The sequence below is a fragment of the Pongo abelii genome, chromosome 16 (assembly GCF_028885655.2).
Source record: "Pongo abelii isolate AG06213 chromosome 16, NHGRI_mPonAbe1-v2.0_pri, whole genome shotgun sequence".
Lineage (NCBI taxonomy): Eukaryota > Metazoa > Chordata > Mammalia > Primates > Hominidae > Pongo > Pongo abelii.
This window is the reverse complement of record NC_072001.2, coordinates 35,617,499-35,642,624: the sequence shown is the minus strand read 5'-3', so window position 1 is coordinate 35,642,624 and position 25,126 is coordinate 35,617,499. Positions and strand designations below refer to the sequence as shown.

At 39.6% G+C, this 25,126-nt stretch overlaps 1 protein-coding gene across 5 annotated transcripts in view; it reads left to right on the top strand.

The window, feature by feature from the left end:
• FMN1 (formin 1) overlaps positions 1-25,126 on the top strand; it is a 434,649-nt gene that overhangs the window by 312,168 nt on the left and 97,355 nt on the right. For 4 of the 5 annotated variants that reach the window (XM_063716551.1, XM_024232602.3, XM_024232603.3 and 1 more), the window contains one exon: positions 4,566-4,686. In XM_063716551.1, the coding sequence (XP_063572621.1) occupies positions 4,566-4,686 (121 nt within the window). Of the gene's footprint in view, positions 1-4,565; positions 4,687-12,250; positions 14,694-25,126 lie in introns of those variants that run through there. The other variant, XM_054532544.2, reaches the window with a different exon arrangement.

Genomic DNA, 25,126 nt, shown 5'->3' with positions numbered 1-25,126 from the left:
ATTTAAAAATCAATGGTGATACATAAACTAGAAAACCTAGAAGAGATGGATAAATTCCTGGAAAAATACAATCCTCCTAGCTTAAATCAGGAAGAATTAGATACTGTGAACAGACCAGTAACAAGTAAGAATTAAATGATAATTTTAAAATTACCAACAAAAAAAAAGGTCCAGGACCAGATGGATTTACAGCAGAATTCTACCAGACATTCAAAGAAGAATTGATAACAATCGTTTTGACACTATTCCACAAGATAGAGAAAGAGGGAAGCCTCCCTAATTCATTTTATGAATCCAGCGTCACCCTAATACCAAAATCAGGAAAGGACATAACCAAAAACGAAAACTACAGACCGATATCCTTGTTGAACATAGATGGTAAAATCCTTAACAAAATACTAGCTAACTGCATCCAACAACATATCAAAAAGATAATCCACCATGATCAAGTGGGTTTCATACCAGGGATGCAGGGATGGTTTTAACATATGCAAGTTAATAAATGTGATAACACCACATAAACAGAATTAAGAACAAAAATCACATGATAATATCAATAGACGCAGAAAAAGAATTCAACAAAATCCAGCATCCCTTTATGATTAAAACTCTCAGCAAAATTTACATACAGGGGACAAATCTCAATGTAATAAAAGCCATCTATGACAAACCCCCAGCCAACATAATATTGAATGGGGAAAAGTGGAAAGCATTTCCTCTGAGAACTGGAACAAGACAAGGATGCCCACTCTCGCCACTCCTCTTCAACATAGTACTGGAAGTCCTAGCCAGAGCAATCAGACAAGAGAAAGAAGGAGCATCCAAATCAGTAAAGAGGAGGTCAAACTGTCACTGTTTGCTGGTGATATGATTGTTTACCTTGAAAACCCTAAAGACTCCTCCAGAAAGCTCCTAGAACTGATAAAAGAATTCAGCAAAGTTTCAGGATACAAGATTAATGTACACAAATTAGTAGCTCTTCTATACACCGACAGTGACCAAGCAGAGAATCAAATCAAGAACTCAATCCCTTTTACAATAGCTGCAAAAGTATATATATATAGTAACATACCTAAGGAGTCAAAAGACCTCCACAAGGAAAACTACAAAATGTTGCTGAAAGAAACCATAGACAACACAAACAAATGGAAACATATCCCATGCTCATGGATGGGTAGAATCAATATTGTGAAAAGGTAGAATCAATATTGTGAAAATGACCATACTGCCCAAAGCAATCTACAAATTCAGTGCAATCCCCATCAAAATACCACCATCATTCTTAACAGAATTAGAAAAAAACAACTCTAGGCCAGACACGGTGGCTCACGCCTGTAATCCCAGTTGGGAGGCTGAGGCGGGCAGATCAAGAGGTCAGGAGATTGAGACCATCCTGGCTAACATGGTGAAACCCCGTCTCTACTAAAAATAAAATAAAATAAATTAGCTGGGCGTGGTGGTGGGTGCCTGTGGTCCCAGCTACTTGGGAGGCTGAGGCAGGAGAATGGCATGAACCTGGGAGGTGGAGCTTGCGATGAGCCGAGATCACGTCACTGCACTCCAGCCTGGGCAACAGAGCGAGACTCAGTCTCAGAAAAAGAAAAAGAAAAAACTCTAAAATTTATATGGAACCAAAAAAGAACCCACATAGCGAGAGCAAGACTAAGCAAAAAGAAGAAATTTGGAGGCATCACACTACCTGATTTCAAACCATACTATAAAGTCATAGTCACCAAAACAGTGTGGTACTGGTATAAAAATAGGCACATAGACCAATGGAACAGAACAGAAAACCCAGAAATAAACCCAAATACTTAGAGCCAACTGATCTTCAACAAAGCAAACAAAAATATAAAGTGGGAAAAGGACACCCTTTTCAACAAATGGTGCTGGGATAATTGGCTAGCCACATGTAGGAGAATGAAACTGGATCCTCATCTCTCACTTTATACAAAAATCAACTCAAGATGGATTAAGGACTTAAATCTAAGACTTCAAACTATAAAAATTCTAGAAGATAACATTGGAAAAACCCTTCTAGATGTTGGCTTAGGCAAGGATTTCATGACCAAGAACCCAAAAGCAAATGCAATAAAAACAAAGATAAGTAGTTGGGACTTAGTTAAACCAAAGAGCTTTTGTACCTCAAAAGGGACAACCTAAGAGTGGAAGAAAATCTTTACAGTCTATACATCTGACAAAGGACTAGTATCCAGAATCTACAGTAAACTCAAATCAGTAAGAAAAAAACAGTCTCATCAAAAAGTAGGCTAAGTACATGAATGGACAGTTCCCAAAAGAAGATATACAAATGGCCAACAAACATATGAAAAAATGCTCAACATCACTAATGATCAGGGAAATGCAAATCAAAACCACAATGCAATACCACCTTATTCCTGCAAGAATGGCCATAATCAAATAATCAAAAAACAGATATTGGCGTGGATGCCATGATCAGGGAACAGTTCTACATTGCAGGTGGGGATGTAAACTTGTACAGTCAGTATGGATAACAGTGTGGAGACTCCTTAAAGAACTGAAAGTAGAGCTATCGTTTGATCTAGCAATCCCACTACTGGGTATCTATCTAGAGGAAAAGAAGTCATATGAAAAAGATACTTGCACGTGCATGTTTATAGCAGCACAGTTCACAATTGCAAAATCATGGAACCAACCCAAATGCCCATTAGTCAAAGAGTGAGTAAAGAAACTGTGATATATATATACAATCGAATACTACTCAGCCATAAAAAGGAATGAATTAACAGCATTTTCGGCGACCCGGGTGAAATTAGAGAATATTATTCTAAGTGAAGTAACTCAGGAATGGAAAACCAAACATCGTATGTTCTCACTGATATGTGGTAGCTAAGTTATGAGGATGCAAAGGCATAGGAATGATACAATGGACTGTGGGAACTTGGGGATAAGAGTCGGGGGTAGGGGGATGAGGGATAAAATACTACAAAGAGGGTGCAGTGTATATTGCTTGGGCGATGGGAGAACCAGAATCTCACAAATCACCACTAAAGAACTTACTCATGTAACCAAATACCACCTCTACCCCAATAACTTATGGGAAAAAAATTAATGGTGATAAATGCTGTGATAATGTAAGCGTCATAGGCCTTTGGAGAACAGGGGAGAAACACCCACGTGCTGGGGGTTAGGGGAAATCTTTAAGGAAGGATGTTTGTTTTAAGACTGAAAGGATGAGTATGAACAAGGAAGTTTAAGGAGGCACTAGGGAAGGGTCGGAAAGGGACCATTTTGTAGACAAAGGCCTAGAAGCAAGAGATCGTGGTCTATTATTTCATGAAGGTCTGGAGGGAGTTGGAGATAAGGGGAAGGTAGAAATGAGGCCAGAGATGTAGACAGAGGCCAGATCATAAAGTGCCTTGTAAAGCAGTTTTAGAGTTTGGAATTAGTCCTAATGGCAGTAGGGAAGATGGAATGTGAAGGAAAGCTGGCAAAGTAGCCTGTGCAGAGAGAGGAATAATTGAAGACTGCCTAAGACATGCAAGATACAAAGCTTAGTTAAACAACTCAGGGAGAAAGCTAGCTAGACTGGAAAAGATATTTGAGGCTCATGTGCCTGAAGCTTTTGTCCTTCAAGATGTTTCTCAGCTGAGAATTCTCCATTAGGTATAGCAGTGGAGCTTGTTAAAACTATACCTCACCCTGCCCTCAGTCTCCTAAGATAAGCCAAACAACATTTGCAAAAGCTTTTCAAATATATGAAGAATTTTGGGGGAGCCAAGGCTGGAGGATCACTTGAGCCCAGGAGTTAGAGAACAGCCTAGGCAACGTGGTGAGACCCCGTCTACAAAAAATTAAAAATCAGCTGGGTGTGGTGGCACGTACCTGTGGTCTCAGCTAATAGGCTGAACTAGAAGGATCGCTTGGACCTGGGAGGTCAAGGCTGCAGTGAACCATGATTGTGTCAGTGCACTCAAGCCTGGGTGACAAAGCAAGGCCCTATCTCCAAAAAAAACTGTGTATATGTGTAGATACACCCATATACAGAGGATCTAATCATGCATGCACACAGAAGAGCTTTAAGCCACAGACAAAGGTGAGGAAAGGTGATGGGAGGGTGATTGTATCTTCCATTGCAGTGCCTTCTTATCCAGCACCTTCTGATTCACACCTATTGGCATACCCCAAAGATGACTTGTCTAATTGCTAGCATGTGTAAATCAAATGGGGACTTCAAATGTAAGTACTTTCATGTGTTCCCCTCTTCCATTTTTCATGGGAGTAGAGTGTCCAAGATCAGGATGACCTGACAATTTTCTCTTTGATTCATGAGGCAAAATAGAACCTTGCCCATGCCATAGCCGACCTCATTGCCAATAAGTCCAAAAAGAGATTGTGAAAGACAAGAAAGCACTTCAAAGTCACAAGTCCAAATTTAGGAATAGCAGAGGAGCATTGCTGTGATTCTTACTCAGACATCCAATAAAAAAGCTTTTTTTTTTTTTTCTCATTGATGCTTTGGAATTTCAACTGAAAGTGATAATTGGGAAGCATGATGTACTTTTGTTTACCATATCTCTTAGGAAGCTGGAACAGAAAAGAGTGTTTTCCCCTTGCCGGAACCACAGGATTTCTTTCTGGCCTCCCAAGTGAAGTTTGAAGACCTCATAAAAGATTTGAGAAAACTGAAGAGGCAACTAGAAGGTAATAGGAACTGTTCTGCTATTACGATAATAGCTAAGATTACTTTTAAAAAATGTTTTAAGAGGATTATTTAGATCTGGCTCATAGAATGGGATTGGTGCAGAGTTCAGTGATGGTGCATTACAGCTTTCATGAATCTTTCCCTCTCTACACACTGTGTAGAGGCACTGTATTTTCAAATTCTTCTCTTTTATTAGTGTTGATCATTTGTTTCTTATATCCATATCTTGTTATATCTACATTTTCTAACATTCAGTAGTTATAACATTATTAATGATAATAGCAGTAACCATTTACTAGATGCTTACTGTTGTCTCATATAACAATCTTAATAAGCTGGAACTACACTAAACCCATTTTACAGATGAGAAAAATGAGGCTTAGAGAAGTTATGTTCACACAGCCAGTAATAGACAGATTTACTGAGCTCTAATCAAGTCTAATCAAGTCTATCCAATTAGAACTCACATATTTTCTAGTTTCTAGTTGCTAGAACTTACACATTAGCTAGTTTACTCTGCTGCTTTAAGTATGTATATATCATACATATTGTACACATACACACATGTTCCTGTATGTTTGGTTTATATATGAGTCTAATAATGATGGTAAGGCCCACAGTAAACATTCCATTCTAGTTTAATTTACATTTTTAATTATTCAAAAGAAAATGCTGAAAGCCCCTTTTTGGCTTTTTTAAAAGGTGAAAATATGTCTCACTTGGGCAGGAATTTTCCTTTGGCATTTCTAGAGTCTCGTGTTTTCACTGTGGAGACATCTCCTTGTCCAAGAATATAAATACTTGCCTTGGAGCTTGTATAACTCCAATTGAAGAGCTCTGCGGAGGATTTAGAGAGCGTGTTAATGTGGAAATGGAGCCCAGAGTGCCAGAAGCAGAGCTTGAGGAAATGAAGGGCTTCAACCAGGAATATTTTAACACTAAGACATAAAGTAAACATTTTAAAAATGTTTATTGTGAAAGAGTACTCAGAAACCTAAGTCTGAGGCTGAGAACAGCTTGGAAATGGAAGTAAAGTGGGAAAGATCTGCTCCCAGTGGCAAAGAGAGCCATTTATTTTTACTTTGAGCATAAAACTTACATGGAAAGGATAATGGTTACAAGTGAATATTTTTATCTTGTATATTATTTTTAAAGGAACATGTGGGGTTTTTTTTTCTCCCATTGATGTGGTTGAATGAATTCAACCAAATGGATGCTTCCTTTAGAAATGTGATATGTGAACCTGTGGTCATTATTTTCTCTCTCCTGAAGAATTGGCGGTTGTATCCTTGTTGAAGTTGAGGAGCTTAATATTGTAATAAAGCGTAGTAAGCTACCACCTAGCATTTTTGTCTGTCCCTCTCCAGTGGTAGAATTAGGGCCCAGGCTGGTCCTCAGTGTGGCAGCAAGAGTTAGCAATGGCAGAGGAGCTTGTTTGCCCCATGGCTGTTCCTGAATGCCCATTCCCTCTTGTCTCTTGGCCCCTTGTAAAACCCTTGGCCTGACCTCTCCTATAGTCTTTGAGCTGAAACCTGATCCCTGTTTGATCTTTTCCCTTCTCCTTCCAGGGGCTGCCTCACTTTGACGTCCCTGTACGTTTGATGATAAATAGCAAGAGGATAAGAGGAGTGAATTGGGAGGCGAGCAGAGAGACAAGGGTTCCCCCATAGCGCCTCACTTTGGTACACCTTCTTTTGTCTAGGGAGGCTCTGAATTGTCATTCCAGATCTCTCAGTACTCAACTGACACTTTCCTCAGCCGATTTTAGGAAAATACAAGAGCTTCTGAAGCGGGTAGAGCGGCCTTAGGAAAGAAAACTGAACATTGTCTCAGTTACTTTTCTTCTTTGTACCGGGCTTCACCAAAACACATGAAGTACCACAAAGGCAAATGAGGAAATGACTCCCCCCACCTCACACACATGGAATATTTAAACAAAAATGCCCTGCTAATCTTTAGAGATGCCAGTGTTTTCAACACATGAAAGGTACCCAGTAAATATTTAAAGAAAATACACACCGTAGGTTCTCTAATGAATTTCTTTTTCTTCTAAATACCATCTGGCAAGATGGCCAGAATCGTGGCGGTCCGTTTCATCTTACGTTTCCATTCAGGTTTCACCTCCTTTTCCATAAGGCCTTGGTGTGAGCTGAGATTGAATGTTTAATTGAAGAGGACATAATTTTCACACATACAGCAAAGATTTGATGAGGCTTTGAGGTTTATTGTAGCCATTAAAGTGTCGTAGCTGCTGGCAAAATCCCAGAAAATGTCTAAAGCTAAACCAGATGTGATTAGCAAATTTCAAGAAGTATCAGGCCCTAGTTCTCCAGGCAGGCAAAGCCTTTTAGAAAAAAAAAAATAGTATTAACACACCTTAACCTAATGTGAATTAACCTATGGTTATTGATCATACTAGTGTCACTGATTTAAGTAGAAGTTGTCATTAAGCATCTTTCAGCGAGGCAAGAACTTTGAATAGCATTTTTATGCAGGTAAACATAGCATGGAATTGATAATAGTATCAACTACGATTTATTGTGATTATTATCTATCAAGTGCTTTATCTATATCACCTCTTAATTCTTCAGTGACCTTGCGAGGCAGATACTATTTTTGCCTTCTCACAAAATAAGAAAGCTGAAGTTTGCGGCGCTCAAGTAATTTGCCAGTGTTTCAGAGGTGATGACCTAGCCAAGTTTTGAAACTAGATTATGACTCTAAGGCATGTGTTCAATACATATCCCGCCTGTGACCCAGAAGTCACCGTATCTGATTGGAGATCAGACAGAAAGTTTTGGCATTCAAAATATGAAGCCTCATGAAGAAAAAAATTACAGAGAGTTACTGAACATATATACGCAAGCATGCACACGTGTGCACACACTTCCAAAACCACACATGTAGACTGTCAGATCAGACAGAGTCACAGGAAGGAACTTGCTTTGGGTTGGAATTGGAAAGGGGAAGAAATCCAGGTAGATGGATTGTCGAATAGACATACAAATAGGCACATTACATAGGACTAAGATCAGGCTTTGAGTTCAGATGTGTATGTTTTACTGGTTCAGTGAAAGTAACACCTTGTCAAGTAGCATAATCGTAGAAAGTATTCACCTTCTCTCCTGTAAAATGGATAGTTATAGGACCTGCATCATAGGAAATAATGTCTGCACAGTTTCTTAGTGAGGGCAGCTTCAATAAAGCTGATTTAAGGGCATGTACCTTTCACTGGAAAGTGCACAGCCTGTATAATCAGCCGGTGTTGCTGAGAGGCCAGCTGGCTATGATTGTGGAGTATCTAATTCACAGAGCACTTGTGCTTGCTTCTCTACATTGTAGAGAGAGAACCAAGTTCTTGGTGCTTGGGAACATGTTCCATATTTTGTTTATTGTTCTACATCCCTTAACAAGACAATAATTTCAATTTCCCTGATACTGTGAAGTTGTAAGAAATAATTGAGAAAACACAAACAATGGCAATAGTTACTTTCATTCTCCCTCTTTGTCCTTGCTTGCTGGCTGGAACTCTCAGGGTATTCTTACCCACCCATATGTAGTAGGCAGAATAATGCCCCCCAAAGATGTCCAAACCCTAATCCCTAGAATCTGTGAATATGTTGCCTTACATGGCAAAAAGGGACTTTGCTGATGTTGACATGGGGAGATTATCCTGGACCGTCCAAGTGGGCCTAATCTAATCACATGAATCTTTAAAGTCAGTCTTTAAACTCTGAGGACTTTCCCTGGATGTGATCAGAGGGAGATATAACGACATAAGAATGATCAGAGAGACGTAATTTCGCTGGCTTTGAAGATGGAGGAAGTGGGCCATGAGCCAAGGAATGTGAGAAGCCTCTAGAAGTGGAAAAGGCAAGGAACAGATTCTCCCTAGAGTCTCTAGAAGGGAGTACAGCCCTGTCAGCACCTTGAGTTTAGCCTACGAGTCCCATGTCAGACTTCTAACATATAGAACCATAAGGTGATATATTTGTGTGGTTTTAAGCCTCCTAAGTTTTTGCTAATTTATTATAGTAGCAATCAGAAACTAATACACCAAGGAGTGGATTCTTCTTTCTGATTGCACCAGTTAATACCAGAGACAGACACACACACACACACAAACACACACACACATGTGCGCGCAGCATTGCTGAAACTGTAGATGTAGGATTCCTCAAATAGTAGCACCCAAAAATATTACCTGAAATGTGAACTGGAACTGTTGTTCTCTGAAAGAGTCTATGATCAAATAAACCTGGACATGCTCTGTACGAAAATCATATCCTAGGGATTCAAAGTACATGAGCTTATTAAAGCCTCTGGGAAGTTCTGTAGTTAAAAAAAAGTTTAATGGTGTTTAAAACAGCATTTCCTAACTTAAAGCATGAAACATTGGCTTGCTTTCTTTTCCTTTTCATTGTATACTTAGTAATATTTTACAGAGCCTAAGTTGTGTGAAAGGTACTTTAAGAAGAAAGGATATTGACTGTACTAGCAACACGGTTGTTGGTAAAATGATATTACTGGGTCCTGCCTGCAGGAGTCAGGATCCCTAGTAACGCAGGGGAGGGCAGGTCTGACTTAGCAGAAACAAGGCCACATGTCATTACCTATCACTTGATCTCATTCTTTTTGGTTTTTTTTATTTTTTATTTTTTGAGATAGGTTCTTGCTCTATTGCCCAAGCTTGAGAGTAACAGCATAATCATGGCTCACTGAAACCTCAATATTCTGAGCTTCAGCAATCCTCCTACCTCAGCCTCCTAAGTAGCTGGGACTACAGATGTATACCACCATGCCCAGCTAATTTTGTAAATTAAATTTTTTGTAGAGACAGGGTCTCACTGTTGCCTAGGCTAGTCTCAAATTTCCTGGGCTCAAGTGATCCTCCTGCCTTGGCCTCCCATAGTGCCAGGATTACAGGCATGAGCCACCACTGGGCCTGATCTTACCCTGGATCAGTTTTGTTTTCATTTTGACTTGGGGTTATGTGTGATGTCCTTTTCTCTTCCTATTACTGCAGTTGATCAAGAGTTGACTATGAGTAGGAGGGACGAATGCTAAGAACTGGTTGCTAATCTAATGGATATTCAACTTTGTGTTACTGTGGGAGGGGAAACGGTTCCTCTGTCCCTGCTCTTCAGCAGCTTTTAATGCAAGTTTGCCTCGTCACCATCCTCTTTGATTCTGGCTTCTTACAGCCATGCTGGCTCTTGTTCCGTCAGGAATCAATGTATCTGTCCACTCTGATGAAAGTGTAGCCTTTGCCTGAGTCAGTCAGTACTATTGGGCCCCAAAGAGAATTTAAGAAAGTGTTTCCTGTTGATATTATCTTAGGAAGCAAAATGGTTCTTCCTTACTCTTAGGGCTGTCAAATTTATTAAATAAAATTCAGGAGGCCCAATACTTTTCTTTCAGGATTTTTTTTAATGTAAGTGTATCTCAAATATTGCATGGTACACACTTACACTAAAAAATTTTTTCTTATCTGAAATTCAAATTTAACTTGGTGTACTGTTTTTTGTCTGGCATGTCTGTAGAGAATCTAAAAGTAATAATGAAGTCAACTAGAAGTCGGTTGGTTTTTCTATTATCATCATGCACTGGCAATTCTAAACAATGGCAGCAATAAAATTCTCCTCCCTACCAGTGTAGACAGTGGACAAAGGGTCTATAAATATGGTTAAGGGTGTGGCGTGTGTCCATTTCCACCATCATTAGTGACAACACTTACCATTTAATGAGCACTTAATACCAGCAAATTTGCTTACATCATTTCTAGTTCTTAAAACTCCTTCAAAGTAAGTGTTATTACCTGTGTTGTTACAGTAAGGAAATGGAAGTTACTTTGCTACTACTGGCAAAGCTGAAATTTGAAACAGGTTTATCTGTGCCATACTTTGTTCTTTGACAGTTTGCGGGCTCACCCCAAAAGCACAAACAATGTGATCCAGAATGATAAAGTTTGAAGAATAAGCCCCACTTTGTTCTGTGGCTCATCTTCTAAAGGGACTACACATAAAAATTAGATTGAATTCAGGCTTTCTCTTGTCTCTACATACTGCCACTCAACCGATCCCTGCCTATTGTAATCTCTCTCCTTCCACCTCCTGCCTGTCAATATTTTTCAGTTTCTCTGACTCCCTCTCTGTCTCTCTGACATTGACCTGGCTTCTGTTTTATTCCTTCGTGACCCAAAAGAAAGCATACTAGTCTGATGTGGCTAACTGAACTAATAGCAGAGGACTAAAGGGCCACCCCTAGGCAACCTGCAAGGTTTTGTTATCTCTTCCATGTGTGGAAGTTACATGTATTGGGCTCCTAATGTAGATGAGAAGGTAAGGGAATTTTCTAGGACTTGTCAAGTCACATAACAGGGTGAACTATGCTTCCTGTGCTCAAGACCAGCCCTGACCCTGCAGAACGAATGACCTCTGCCACCTGGTGTCATCAAGTGGCTTTCCCTCCATGAGAGTTTAAATGCTTCTTGTAAGAGGAAAAAAGACAAAAATTAGATCTTGTCATGAGAGTGAAAATTTTCTTTAATTACTAATTAAAACATGGCCCATAAACAACAATATGGTTCTAGTAAGGGGGAAAAGTCACTTTGGAAACCTTTTGGAGGACTTTGGTGGAAACGTTGTTGATTGAACACTCATCTAGGAGTGAACACTCATGTAGAATTTCAGTTCCTTTTGAAAATTTCTAGAACGATAGTAGAATTCTTTAAAAGCATCAGTTTTAAAGCATAGAGAGAACCACAAAATTTTTGAAACTCAAAAACAGGTGTGGATACATGATAAATGAATTAATCGAACAAGAAAGCTGAATTCTAATCCAGGAGTAACAGGAGGTGAGAAGCAATCCAACTTTTACTGTAAGACTTATACATACCACAAGTTTGTGCATACTTATACAAATATGCAAAAAGTCATACATATTTGTACATAAATTAATCAATAGTCATTTACAATTTCTAAAATTGTTGGATATGAGTTCCTAATTTTAAAAGGCCTAAAAAGTTTTAATGTTTTAATAATAGTATAAATGTTTTACTCCCCTGTATTTGATTAATATACAAAATATACAAAAAATATGCAAAAACAAAAAACCCCAGAATGAAATGAAGCTTTGTGAATGGCAGTTAAGTTTCAATGGCAGAGGCTGGGGTGTTGAAAATAACACTGAACTAGAATTTAGGAGACAAAAGTTTAAACTTAATTCTGCCACTTACTAACCATGTGATATTTGACTAATATGGGGTAGTAAAACAGATTTATACTATTACTAGAACATTTCAGAATACTTAGGACAAAAAGGAAAGCTCACCCCCTCCTAGAAGTAGGTGGGATGTGGGGATAGATAACACACAGAGACAGGAAACAGAATGACTTCAGACTTTTCAGTAGCATTACTAAAAGCTACAAATGCATCAGGATTCTGAAGAAAAATTATTCCCAGTCCAGAACCTTATATCCACCAAACTATTAGTCAAATATAAGGACAGATTAAAAACATTTTCAGACATGCAATTTCTCAAAAAACTTATCTCCCATACAGTTATCTTCAGGATGCTACTAAAGAAAGTGCTGTCCCATTAAAGAGGAAGACTTAGGTCAGAGGAAATAAAAATTCCAATGGAGAAGGAAGGTGAATGGAGCCTCCAGCATAGAGAAAAAGCCCAGGATGACAGCCAGACATTGAAAGAAAACATTTCAGATTTGATTAAGTCAAAAGCATCATGGAGAAGATTCTTAAGGAATACACAATTAATACATCTAATATATCTGAATGTTTGGACAAGTGATTTTATACAACTAGTAACAGTTGTGAGGTTCATTTAACGCTAAGCTCATAGAAAACAAACTGAGTCAGAAAAAAAAATTCTGAGAGCAAGTGTGAGAGAAAGAGGAAATGTGCGGGAAATGTGGAATAATCAGAGTTTCCACATATCAGCTGGGACTGCGAGTTGTTTTTGCAAAGTCATAATAATGTCAACACCAAACGCTAGTCTAACCAAGTCATGGTACCCTGTGCTATATTGGGATGATGGAAGTGAAGAGGTGGGAGTGGAGGAAAGAACTACATCATTTATAGTTGATAAAGAGAAAAATAAAAAAAAAAGCAATAGAAGCTTGTTAGAGACATACTACTAAGCACCAAATAATCACATAAAATTGGTAAAAGAGGTAGTCTCTGAGGAGGAAGAATTGAGGAAATTGGTGGGGTGGAGATAGGGGACTGCTGTTCTTAAAGTATATAGAATGCACTGATTCTTTAAACTGTGTGCACGTATAACTTTGGCAAATACATAAAAACAAAAAAAAATCCCACAGTGAAACAAAGCATTTGTGAATTTGTTAAGTTTCAATGACAGAGGCTGGTGTGTTGAAAGTAGTACTGAACTGAGATTTAGGAGATACAAGTTTAAAGTTAATTCTGCCTCTTACCACTTGATAAACCATGCACTTTGCCACATCACTTAGCCTCTGTGACTCTCAACTGAAAAAAAAAAATGGAGCTGATCATACTTCTGGACTCTGCCCAGCACAAAGGGATATTGAAAGGGTCAGATGAGGCGATGCCTGAGGAAGTACCTCAGGAGGTGTGAGGTAGTACTTAAATTCCTGAGAGGCCTTGCAGTCTGCACTTTACTCAATGGATGCTGGTGTGTTCTAGAAGGGAGAGGAGGGTATTGATCATTAGGACAAGTCTGGCTAATTTATCACCTTTTGGGAAGCTCCAGAAGACATGACTTGAATGATTATTGACCATGTCTAATTTATTAGCTCTTTCCTCCTTCACAGCCCATTTGTCCACAGCAGTAGTTTACTAAGTCTGAGCTCTGGTACGAGACTGGATACGTTAGCCAGAGTCCTGACCATGTTGCCATGGTGTTAAAAATATTTAGTTTTGCAAGCAAAGTTTTAGAAATAATAAAAAAAAACTTTGATATGATTTATTTTTGTAAAATGATTTCAACAAAACAGACCTAAGGAACTGGGGTAAGTATTTCAGAAAAGCAGTGGGTGTAAAATGTGGATCGGCCTGGTGACTTTTGATGCGAAGCATTCAATTAATTGAGCATGGTGGCTAAAGGTCACACATTTCCCAAATGAAATGCCTTCAAAGACAAGTTGTACAGAAAGGAGAGAGGAAACTGAAACTTGATTCATCCGTTTAATTAATGGAAGAAGTTTGTGTTTTCCTTTGAAGCTGTGATTGTGACATTTCTAGGTGGGAAGGATGAGTTATGTTGTCCTGGTTTCCTCCTCTCAGTTTGCACCCTCTATTTCTACCCTCTATTTTATAAAAACAGGTGGTTAATAGAATGTGTTTTGTTGAGTTTTTTTGTTTGACAAGAAACATAAAATATTGAAATAAAAGCTACAATCATAGAAAAGTCTGGGTCAGAAGTCCTAAATTCAAATCCTTGCTTCACAAGCCTTGTAACCCTTGGCAAATCATTTCATCCCTGACATCTCAGTATCCTCATATAAAAATGAGTGTAAGGCTACCTGCTCCACTGATTGTTTAGGAGGATTTACTGGGATCCCACAAAGGAAATCCCTTTTCATAGCATATGCCAGATGTGTCATACTTTTCCTTGATTCTTTTTGTGCTCTCATGTCTGACAGCTAGTCCTGTTGACTCTAACTTCAAAAAGTGTCTGGAATCAATTCATTGCTCTCCATCTCCACACCTACCGCTTTTGTAATCCAAGCTACCACCTTCTCACCTGGCCCATATCAAGCAGGTTTCTCTGCTTCCACTCTTGCTCTTCCTTTAATCCAGTCTCCACCTGCCGCATAGCTCACAGCACTCTGTTATTTCGTATTCATTCCTCTTGGAATCAAATCCAACCTCATACTCATGCCGTACAAACTGATTTAACCACTTCTGCCTTTCCAGTCTTCTCTCACACCACTCACCCCTCCTGCCCACTAAACTCCAGCCACACAGGCCTTCTTTGTGTTCCAACACGAGGTACTTGTTCCTGCTCTAGGATCATTGCAGTAGTGGTTCCCTCTCCTAGAAAACCCTTCTGCCAGATAGTCCCATGCTCTGAGCCTTCCTTGCCCACCCACTCTTCAGGAGGCACTTTGAATAGGCACTGTCTATTACAGCCTTCTTTTTTCATATTACTTTCACATACTCATATTTCATATTATTTTCTATTTATTTGTTTGTAAATTTTCTCTTCCTCCTCCAGCTTCATGAAGGCAGATATATGACCTTTTTTATGTTTATATTTACTGTGCTGGTCAGCACTTTCCACATATTTGTTGTCAATTAATATTTGCTAAATGGGCAAATGAATGAATGAGCAAATGAACAATGGAAGAAATGACTCAACTTCAGATAATCGCTGACTCTGCTATTAGTGAGAAATTAGATCACTTCCTTATGGCCAAAGATGTCAGATTAGCATCCGTGAGTAGAATCTTTTAGACGGACAGATTTTAAAGCTGTCTGAAGAGAAAACTGATGGCCTTGAGTAGTGGGTTCCTCACCCACTGCTTGCTGGAAGATTGTGTTATGTGGGTGGGTAGAGGAGGTACCATTAGACAAGTAGTTTGCTAGATGATTTTGAAGATACATTCCAACTCCTGAATTTCTGAAATGATTACTCTTACTAAGTTATTTCAGTGCATTCTATAATTCTTATTCATGAAGGGTTACTATATTGAATTCCTCCCTAGACTGACTTAGTTAATTAGAACAACTGAAAAATCCTAGGAATTCTGACCATTTACAAGATTTTTTTTAAAAAAGTCAACTGTAAAATTATATCAGGCTTGCATCTCAGGTATTCTCTTTGTAGATGACTCTGAACAATCTCTTGAATTAATCCATGCCTCAAAAATTCTTGTGTTGATACCATCTATCCTTTTTTTTCCCCCCCCCAAGACAGAATATTGCTCTGCCACCCAGGCTGGAGTGCAGTGGCGCAATCTCGGCTCACTGCAACTTCCACCTCCCGGGTTCAAGCAATTCTCCTGCCTTAGCCTCCCGAGTAGCTGGGACTACAGGCATCCGCCAGCACGCCTGGCTAATTTTTTGTATTTTTAGTAGAGACTGGTTTTCATCATGTTGGCCAAGCTGGTCTCAAACTCCTGACTTCAGGTGATCCACCTGCCTTGGCATCCCAAAGTGCTGGGATTACAGGCGTGAGCCACCATGCCCAGCCGATGCCATCTGTCTTTATAGAGCAGAGCGCTTATCCAGTGTGGTAGGTTAATGGAAAAAATTTGGCCAAAATTGGGAATCATGGAAAATGATACTTGTATCCCTTAACACTTCAACTTACAACAAATTAAATGTTGTATCCTTTGTCTGTCTTCTGATGCAGGGATGAAGCCTTTTCTTGAATTATGAATCTGTTAAATGCAGTCCTATAGGTCTTCCCTACATACTCCATAATGAGAGCATCTGTAATTTCCATACTGTATTTTTAAAGTTCAGTAAAGACTCTTGCAAATATCACCATAGAATCTTTCTAGATATTTATAATTGTTCTCAATCTTTTAAAACTGTGTTTCCCACACTTTTTAAACAATATACTTTAATTTTTATTTTGGAATAATTTTTAAATTGCAGAAAAGTTGCAAAGAGTAGAGAGTTCTCATATAGCTCTTGTCAGTTAGTTTCCCCATTCTTGGCATCTCACATTGCTGTGATCATTTGTTACAACTGAGAAACTGGCAATGATACATTTAGATTGACTGAATAGTAGTTTTTATATGGATTTCACTGGTTTTTCCATTTTTGTCCCCTTTGTGTTCCAGGACCTAATCCTGACCACCACATTGCATTTAGTTGCCATGTTTCCCCAGTTTCCCCAGCCTTCTATACCTACATTTAACAGCAATATTTTAGCTTCTTTCATTAAAACTTATAGAAATAGTACCTTTTGACAGTCATATATGTAGTTTACCATCAAGTCATTAAATTACATAATTTCAATAAAAAGAACAACAGGAATAAACAGGTTTAGAAACAACACAAGTGCTTTTGATCAGGATTCTGCTCGATAGCAGGAAGACTGAATCAAGTAGGAGGAATGGAAAATAGCATTAATTTGGCAAGTTCATTAGCAAAGTATCTTTGATATTTCCTGTTTTTTTGGTTTTTTAAAGGTACTCTTGTAATTATAATGGTGATACTTTACCTGCTTATGGTGCTTCATCCTCCCAAGTGAGTAGGGCAGGCATATGCAGCTTGGAAAACAGAGTCTCCGAGATAGGAAGCGGCATGGCCAGGATCACCCAGCCAGGCACAGAACTCAGGTCCTTGACTGCCAAGCCAGTGCCCAAGCTACCATACCATGAGATTGTATTGGGTCAAAACATTTTCTTCACAGAAATAGAGTAGTGGGTAGTTTTGTGAATATCAAAATACTTTTTCTGCCTAAGTAAGTTGTATATCTTTGACTCTGTGGAAGATTCACAGTCCACAAATAGATTCTTCTCATGTCAGTCAACCAAATGAGTGAAGTTAGAGGGAGACCTCCTTAGCCCCTACAAAGGGGACTGGAGTTTTTGCCAATATCCTTCTCTCTCCTAGATTCTTTCCCAGATAGCTCAGCCTCAGCGTGGCTCCTAGGTGGAGAGGGGCCATGAACTGTGATTCTACCTTTTAATACCCCTGGAAAGATCACAGACCTAACAGGAAATTGGCAGCCCTGGTTCCAGTCTCTGCCATGCCACTTACTGACCTAACCTCCTGGTAGGCCTTTTCCCCATTTGAAATGACAGGATCCCAGTGGTGGCACTTGGTGATTTTTTTAGCTTTTATTAATTCCTTACAGTTGACAAAGCATTCTCATAGGTGTCCCATAGTTTTTTCTAGAACTTTCCTGTAGATGGTGAAAGTAGGAGGCAGCATAGCGTAAGGGCAGGGGGTCTGTTACCCCTGGATTCAGATCCTGACTCAGCAACTTACTGTCTGTGTGACTTTACTAATACTCACCAAAAAGGGGGGACGATAGCAGGAAAACTTCCATAGGGTAAAATGAGATAACACACATAAAGCAGGCTGAGGGCTAAGACACCCTTGGCCATTTAAGGGCCATTTGCTTTTGATTATACAGTTTGAAAATTTGGTATTGTTTTCAAGGAATTACTGAGTGAGAGATAAATGGCAATATGTCCAAGTCAGCATGGAGGACCAGGACCCGCTGGACCAGATACTTTTCCTCTGCCATAGTAAACAGAAAGGGGAAATGCCCAAGGAACATTTATAATGGCTAATGTACTAACAGTGCTAATTTGGTTGTGTTTTTAAACCTTTTCTGGACCATTTTGATGGTCTTTAAAAATGTCATCAAATCTCCGGGTATCAAAGAAAAAAATCTGCAGAATACGAGACAGATCTTGTTTGACCTTTTCAATCAGTTAATTTGTTCAGCAAATATTTATTCTTAGCACTGAGTTCACTGCTAATTTTAAATAAACTCACTGAAAGATCAAGTCCTTTATAAACACATTTTAAGGGTAAGTTTTATTCCCATTTTCTAGGGGAGAGATTTATTCCTACTTCTGATTTCTCTTCTGCTCAGGAACAGGAATCTGACTGTACCTGAGAACAGAGATAATACTTGTCAGTCTGTTAGAGGGTATACAGAGGGAAGGTGTACAGAATTTTCCCTCCAGCTGTTCTGAAGATTCATAAAAACATCTGCAAAGCCCTTCCTGACTGTGATCCTGAAGAGAATCAACTAGTATTTGCTACCTTGGTTTCAAGGCATTGTATACCTTGGAATTACAAATATCTAATTTTTTTTTCAATCCATGACATACCTTTTCCTAACTCCACCAGATCCCAATTGAGTGTTTAAGCTGAGCTTGAGTTTTTAAACTGATGTGTACATTTAATGTATAATTCTTCTTCTTTATAGCTAATATATATATATATAATATAGCTATATATTATGTAGCTATATATATTCGCTATATATAGCTAATATAGGCCGGGCGTGGTGGCTCACACCTGTAATCCCAGCACTTTGGGAGGCCGAGGCAGGCAGATCACGAGATCAGGAGTTCGAGACCAGCCTGACCAACATAGTGAAATCCCGTCTCTACTAAAAGTACAAAAAATTAGCTGGGCGTGGTGGCAGGCACCTGTAATCCCAGCTACTCAGGAGGCTAAGGCAGAAGAATCGCTTGAACCCAGGAGGCAGAGGTTGCAGTGAGCCGAGATCACCCCATTGCACTGCAGCCTGGTGACCGACAGTGAAAGACTCCGTATCAAAAAACAAAAAACTAAAATTGTGAATCATAACCAATGGCATATTCATTAATGAAATGGAGTAAAAATCAAAAGGCAGCTAATCTAGGAATAATTGAATGATGGAGCGGTTTTGCTGAGTCATATTACATATACCTGACTCGTCCCAAAGACAGAGACAAATTCCTCGGGCTCCCCAGGCCAACAGGAGATAGCTTGGAGGGGCCTCCATGACTTTAAGTTTTATCACCTAGTCTTATTAACATCACGGCTGAAGATGTTAGAGAGTTTAATAGGCATTTCAGAATCTGGGACACCTAGCCTCAGTGGATACTATTTATTTGTCATTTCAGCCGTCTTGTTCTTCTCAACATCAGCCCTGCCCAGAACTCCCCCTCTCCTCTAGCAGTCCCCCATCCTTCCTGAGATGCTTACACACACTCACATTACGTATAACCATATAATAGCCTCCTGTTAAAGGCTTCAGCAGCTAATCTGTAGCCTGACAGGCCCTAGGATGCAGACTACCAGGGGCTGCTGGACCAGAAACTGTCCCTGCACCATAACTCAAGAGAGAGGTAGGATCAATGACAGATTTACAGGAGAGCACAGTTTTAAATAGCTGAGATCAGTGTCTGGAGGCTTCCCGTTAATACCACTAACGGCGTCCAGCAAGCGAGACTATTGGCCACTTTGTTACCCACTCTAAACTATTTCTGATCTTCAACTCTATTTTCAAACACATCCTAAGAAATCCCTACTCCCCCAAAATTGACAATGCAGCCTTCTTTATATGAAACTTTGTTTATAGGCCACAATTCTCCCGACAGATTTACAAGTGTCTGTGGAGTTTTAAAAGACGATTGCTTAACAGGCATTAAGTGAGACACATAGGACTGTGTAAATATTTTAGCTGGAATAGGGGATTTTTTTAAATGTCTGAGCCAAATATTGCATTAAATCTGAAGACAGTGGCAAACTGATTAACAGTGGCTGCCAGCTCCATGCTTTGCCAGTGATTCTGGAGCCAAGACTAGATACCAGAATTCATCCACCAGATTAGGTTGTGTGTTTTAAAAATAACTTCCCATCCTTTTTTTCCCTCTCTTCTCCTTATGCTTTTCTGTCATTTCTCCTTTATTCCCTCATGGTTCATTTAGATGTAAACACTTTCCAGAGTAGAAAATTACAGTTAATGTGACTAACCAGTGAGGGCTGAAATGGGAACATGGGCTCAGAGGTCAGAGAAACCGTGGAAGGCTTGCAGCTGTCCTGGTGGAGCAATGTGGGGACAGGTTGCTTTTTGCTTATAGGCTTGTGTATCTTAATCACTGGCCTCTTTGTAGCCAGCTGTTGCACTGCTGGAAGGGGAATAGTCCCTAAGACCAGCATTGCTGTAATACCTCTTCCTCTTACTGATTTCCTTGATTCATAAAGAGGCTCAGGCCTGTGGCCTTCAAGATTTGTATGTGTAAGAGAATCCTTAATTCTAGTAAAAATTGCCACAAAATATGCATTTTGACTTCAGAGGACATATTTACTATTTAAGCATTCCTATAGGAGTACTGTTTTCCTGATGAGAGCAGTGGATAAGATGTGTTGCTGTAATTTTGGGAGGAGTGAGGCATTCTACCTAACAACTTTGCTCCGCCTCTGCTGATTTTTACCATCGTCTTGCACTAATGATAACCTGTATGCTTCTTGAAGTGCTATTCAGTGGGAGTGCCCCAGAATGTAGGCTCTATATGTTCTTCACAAATGACTTGATTTGCAATCCTATGTCCAAATGATTACTTGATATTGTTGATTGGAAAGTCTGAGCTTTGAAAATTATGTGTGCTTGTAATTATATAAATGTATATTACAAAACTCTGAGTGTTTGATGTAAGTTTGCTGTACACTTCCCCCGAGTTCAGACAGCTTTGCTAGTGCTGACAGTAGCGTAATTTACATTCCAATTAAACGTGACATATTAGGGCCTTTCAAAAAAAAAAAAGAACTACTTTCATACACAGGCCTCAAACCTAGTTTTATGCTGTGATTAATCCCCAATTTCTATATCAACTCTCATATATCACCAGTTATGGTCTTGTGTTTGAGTAAATTACTTCAGTGGATGGATGGTCCTCTTACTGTTTTCCATTCCGGAGTTTTGCACTTCAAATGCAATGACCATAGTCCCTATATGACAGTGACAGGCACCGTTCTAGCTTACATGGAGCCAGCCACCTCTGCAGAGTGGTACAGAAAACGGTTTTATTTCCAAAATCTCTCCCCTTCATCTCTCCCATTGTGGTACAACCCATTTTGTACCAAAAACAGTTTGACCACTAATATCGAGAATTCTAAAAAGGTTTTTCATTTTTACCTATAATTTCATTTATTGTGTGTTTCCTAAAGAAATGACCCTCAACCTAGAATAAGTTTGTATGGACACAGATGTGACTCAAGTCTGGCTCCCCATGGGAATAAGGTAGAAAGGATTTCACTATCCAACTACAGAATTAAGTGAGCTATGGCATGCCTACCTGATGAAATTTTATATGACTGTTAAACATGCTTGTGGAGTTTGTGAAATAACAGAAGAATGTGTGCATGATATGTTAATAGAAAGAATCAAAGTACAAAAAAATTCTGTATCAAATATAAGTAAGGCAACCCCCATAAAATGATGGAGGGGCAAGGAGCGTAATACCGAGGCCCAGACCCTGAAAGAGAAAGTGTGCAAGTCTTAGATGATGACTGTGTTCTGGTCATGGTGCCATGACCGATTTGTTTTTTCTGCTGTTTTAAAAATGTTTTTCTAATGTCTTTGTGTGTATATGTTACCTTCCTAATACTTTTTAGAAGTCAGTCGCTGCTCTCCTCCGGAAGATGAGTTCCCTTCCCCTTCAGAGGCCGGGTACCTCCATGCCTGGGCTGCCTGCCTAGGACCCCTGCCACACAGTCCACCTCGATGCCAGAGCCTTACAGTCTGTGCCTTTTTCTTCCATGTTAACACAACTTTCCTACCTATTGTTTTTGAAATCCACTACCTCCTAAACCCATCTTAGAAATACATTTCTACTAAAGCATTAAATTATTCTTGACAATGTTTTCTTTTTCAACGAATACATATGCATTTCTAATGAAATTTCTGGAGTTACCATCTTTAGTTCAAGGGAAGGCTTCTCATGGTGGCGATTTTTGTGGGGACCAGTGAAAGGGATGTTTTTGAATAAATGTTTGAATTGCTTAACACCCTATAAATCAAATCATGCCCCATCCCATCTATATTTAGGCCTCGTCATGGGTAGGTGATTAATGAATATTTTTCATGCTGATGTCTCGCAGACAGAGGCTGCGTCCGTAACCACATAATCATCACAGTGGAAATTCTGACTCAGCTGTGACGTTTGGTAGGAGGGACCTTTGAATGGTGCTTTAGACAATTCCGTGCAAAGGCTGTAGTCAGTGGCCCAGCTTTGCAAGTCTTTCCAAAAGTCCTAAAGCACACTGGCATGTCCTCACTTGGCCCTGTCACTTCTGCTTAAATTTTTTCACGGAGAATACTCACTCCCGATCATGGGACATTAAGGTGAATTTGATCTTGGGCAGCCTCCCTCAGTGGAATGAATCAGAATCATGGGATTCCCCTGGACTCCGCTTCCTGGTGGGTTTATTTTTATGGAACATTCCTCTGCAGAAAGAGGCACCCGCTCTGTAAAGGGCTGGACCTCTTCTGCACGTGATCAAAGTAGTCCTAGAGAATATCTTCTTGTATGGAATGATTTTTATGACATGATGGCTTTCGGAGTTTTCTTGAAAAATTAAAGGAAGAATCTTTCTAAGGAGTCCTACTGCCATGAAAGGAAACTATCAAAAACATCCCAGGCAGATAAGAACTAAATCCATTTTAAAGTCACCAAGAAAACAACACTTCCATGGCCTCATTTGATCTTTAGCACTTGACCAGGAAAACTAGAGCTATCTTTTAGGCTTAATTCCAATGACTTCCCCATTTTGGCGTTCTTTCTGTAGCTTAACTTCTTAAACAAGTGGCTACAGAATCTTTCTCCATTTACCTCACGCCTCTCCAAGCTGGCTTGTTCCCCACACCCCCAGCTTCCCTGGAACTGCTTTTGAGATTACAAGTGACCTCTGTGTCACTAGAATCAGTGTTACTTCTCTGTCTTCATCTCACTTGATCGTTCTGCACAGAGCTGACTGCTCTTTCTTTCCTGCAATTCTGTTTTCCTCTCAGGTCATGTAACTCCAGACCTTCACTTTCCTACTGACAAGCTCTTCTCCGTTCATTGCTGGCCTCTCCTCCACTGTGCACATGCCCCATGGGACATGGGGCATGTTTGTCCTGCAACCCCTTCTCTTCCTTGGCTGTATTCTCCCCATGGCAATTCATATTTTTGCTATCACTTTAAATACCAATTTTATACCAATGACTTCCTGCAGTGTGTTTCTACTGCAGCCATGAGTCCCAGACTGCAGACTTTTATATACACTTGAGTGTCTAATTCACGTTTCAAACTTAATGTGCTCTAAATAACACCTTTGATTTTCCACCTCGAGCTTGCTCATGACTCCCTCCCTTACTCTGATTAAATCTCTAGTCAAATAGCTTCACAGTGAGACTTTTCCTAACTACTTTAAGTAAAATTGCAAGCCCCTTATGTCTGTGACACTTTTCCTAACCAGGCTGGTCACCAGCCTTCTCACCGTTCACCTCAGTGTGTAACCTGGGATACCTTTGGGGCCCAGAAGCTTTTCTCCCCTACACACACTCTTTCCTTTACACCAAAATCTGAATGCAGAACACCAGTGATCTGAGGAGAGAAGGTCCCACAGCTGCAGACATGCTACACCACTTAACTCATTCAGATGGCCCATGCATTCTCATCGTGTGTTACTTTTATTCATGACATTTCACCTTCATTCTCTTTCCTCACTGTAGTTGAGGGCTAGCTCCTCCTTGACCTTTGCAGTTCAACTCATAAGTTATCTCTCCTGGAGAGCCTTTCCTGGCTACTAACTCCTGGCCCAATCTGAAATAGAGGCCTATACCCAGCGTTCCATCACACCACACTATATCACAACTTGTTCATTTCCTTGTTTCTCATTGTTGCTAGACGGTGAATGCTTTTTGGAGGAGAAATGACCAGTAGGTCTCATTAAATATTTGTCCCCAACATTCAGCTCAGTGGCATATAGCAGATACTTGGTAAGTATTTTGAATGTATGAATATTTATGGAACCCAGACAGGGATTTAAAAAAAAAATGTGTATCTCGTAACGGAATGAGTGAATGTGAGTGAAAATGGGTGAATGAGTGAATGTCAGTGTACTTGTGTTTTCTCCAGCCCCTGCATCCACCTACATGTATTATACAAACGAAGAGAGATGTTTTTCACGTGTCGGTGTATATGCATATGTCTGTGTCTACATATACATACATACAGTCATGTGTCACTTAACAACTGGGATATGTTCTGAGAAATGTGTCATTAGGCGATATCATCATTGTGCAAACATCATAGAGTGTACTTACACAAACATAGATGGTGTAGCCTACTTCACACCTAAGCTAGATGGTATAGCCTATGGCTCCTACGCTACAAATCTGCACAGCAGGTTTCTGTACTGTTACAGTCCCCAACATTATTCAGTAGAATACTGAATATAGTTACAGTATATTACAGTACTACTGTCTGTACTATACTGTAACTGTATTCAGTATTCTACTGAATACTGTAGGCAATTATAACACAATGGTAAGCATTGGTGTATCTAAACATATCTAAACAAAGGAAAGGTAATGCCTTGCTCTACAGTGTTACAAAGGCTACAACATCACTAGGCTATCAGAATTTTTCAGCTTCATTATAATTTTATGGCACCATTGTTTTATATGTGGTCCATTATTGACAGAAGCATCATTATGAGATACATGAGTGTACATATACTACAGCCAAATTCTATCAAGACACTAATATCCATACTGCACATGTTTAAGTTTCTCCCCTTTAATTGGTAGTTTATTCATTTATTTAGCAAATACCCATGGAACATCTTTCACTAGATAGACATTATAGTGGATGCTGGAGATTTAACAGTAAGAAAAATACAGTTTCTGCCTAATGGGGGAGACAATCAAATAACCATGAAAAGGGGAAAGGTATACAGTGCTATGACTTTGTAACAGAGGGTCTC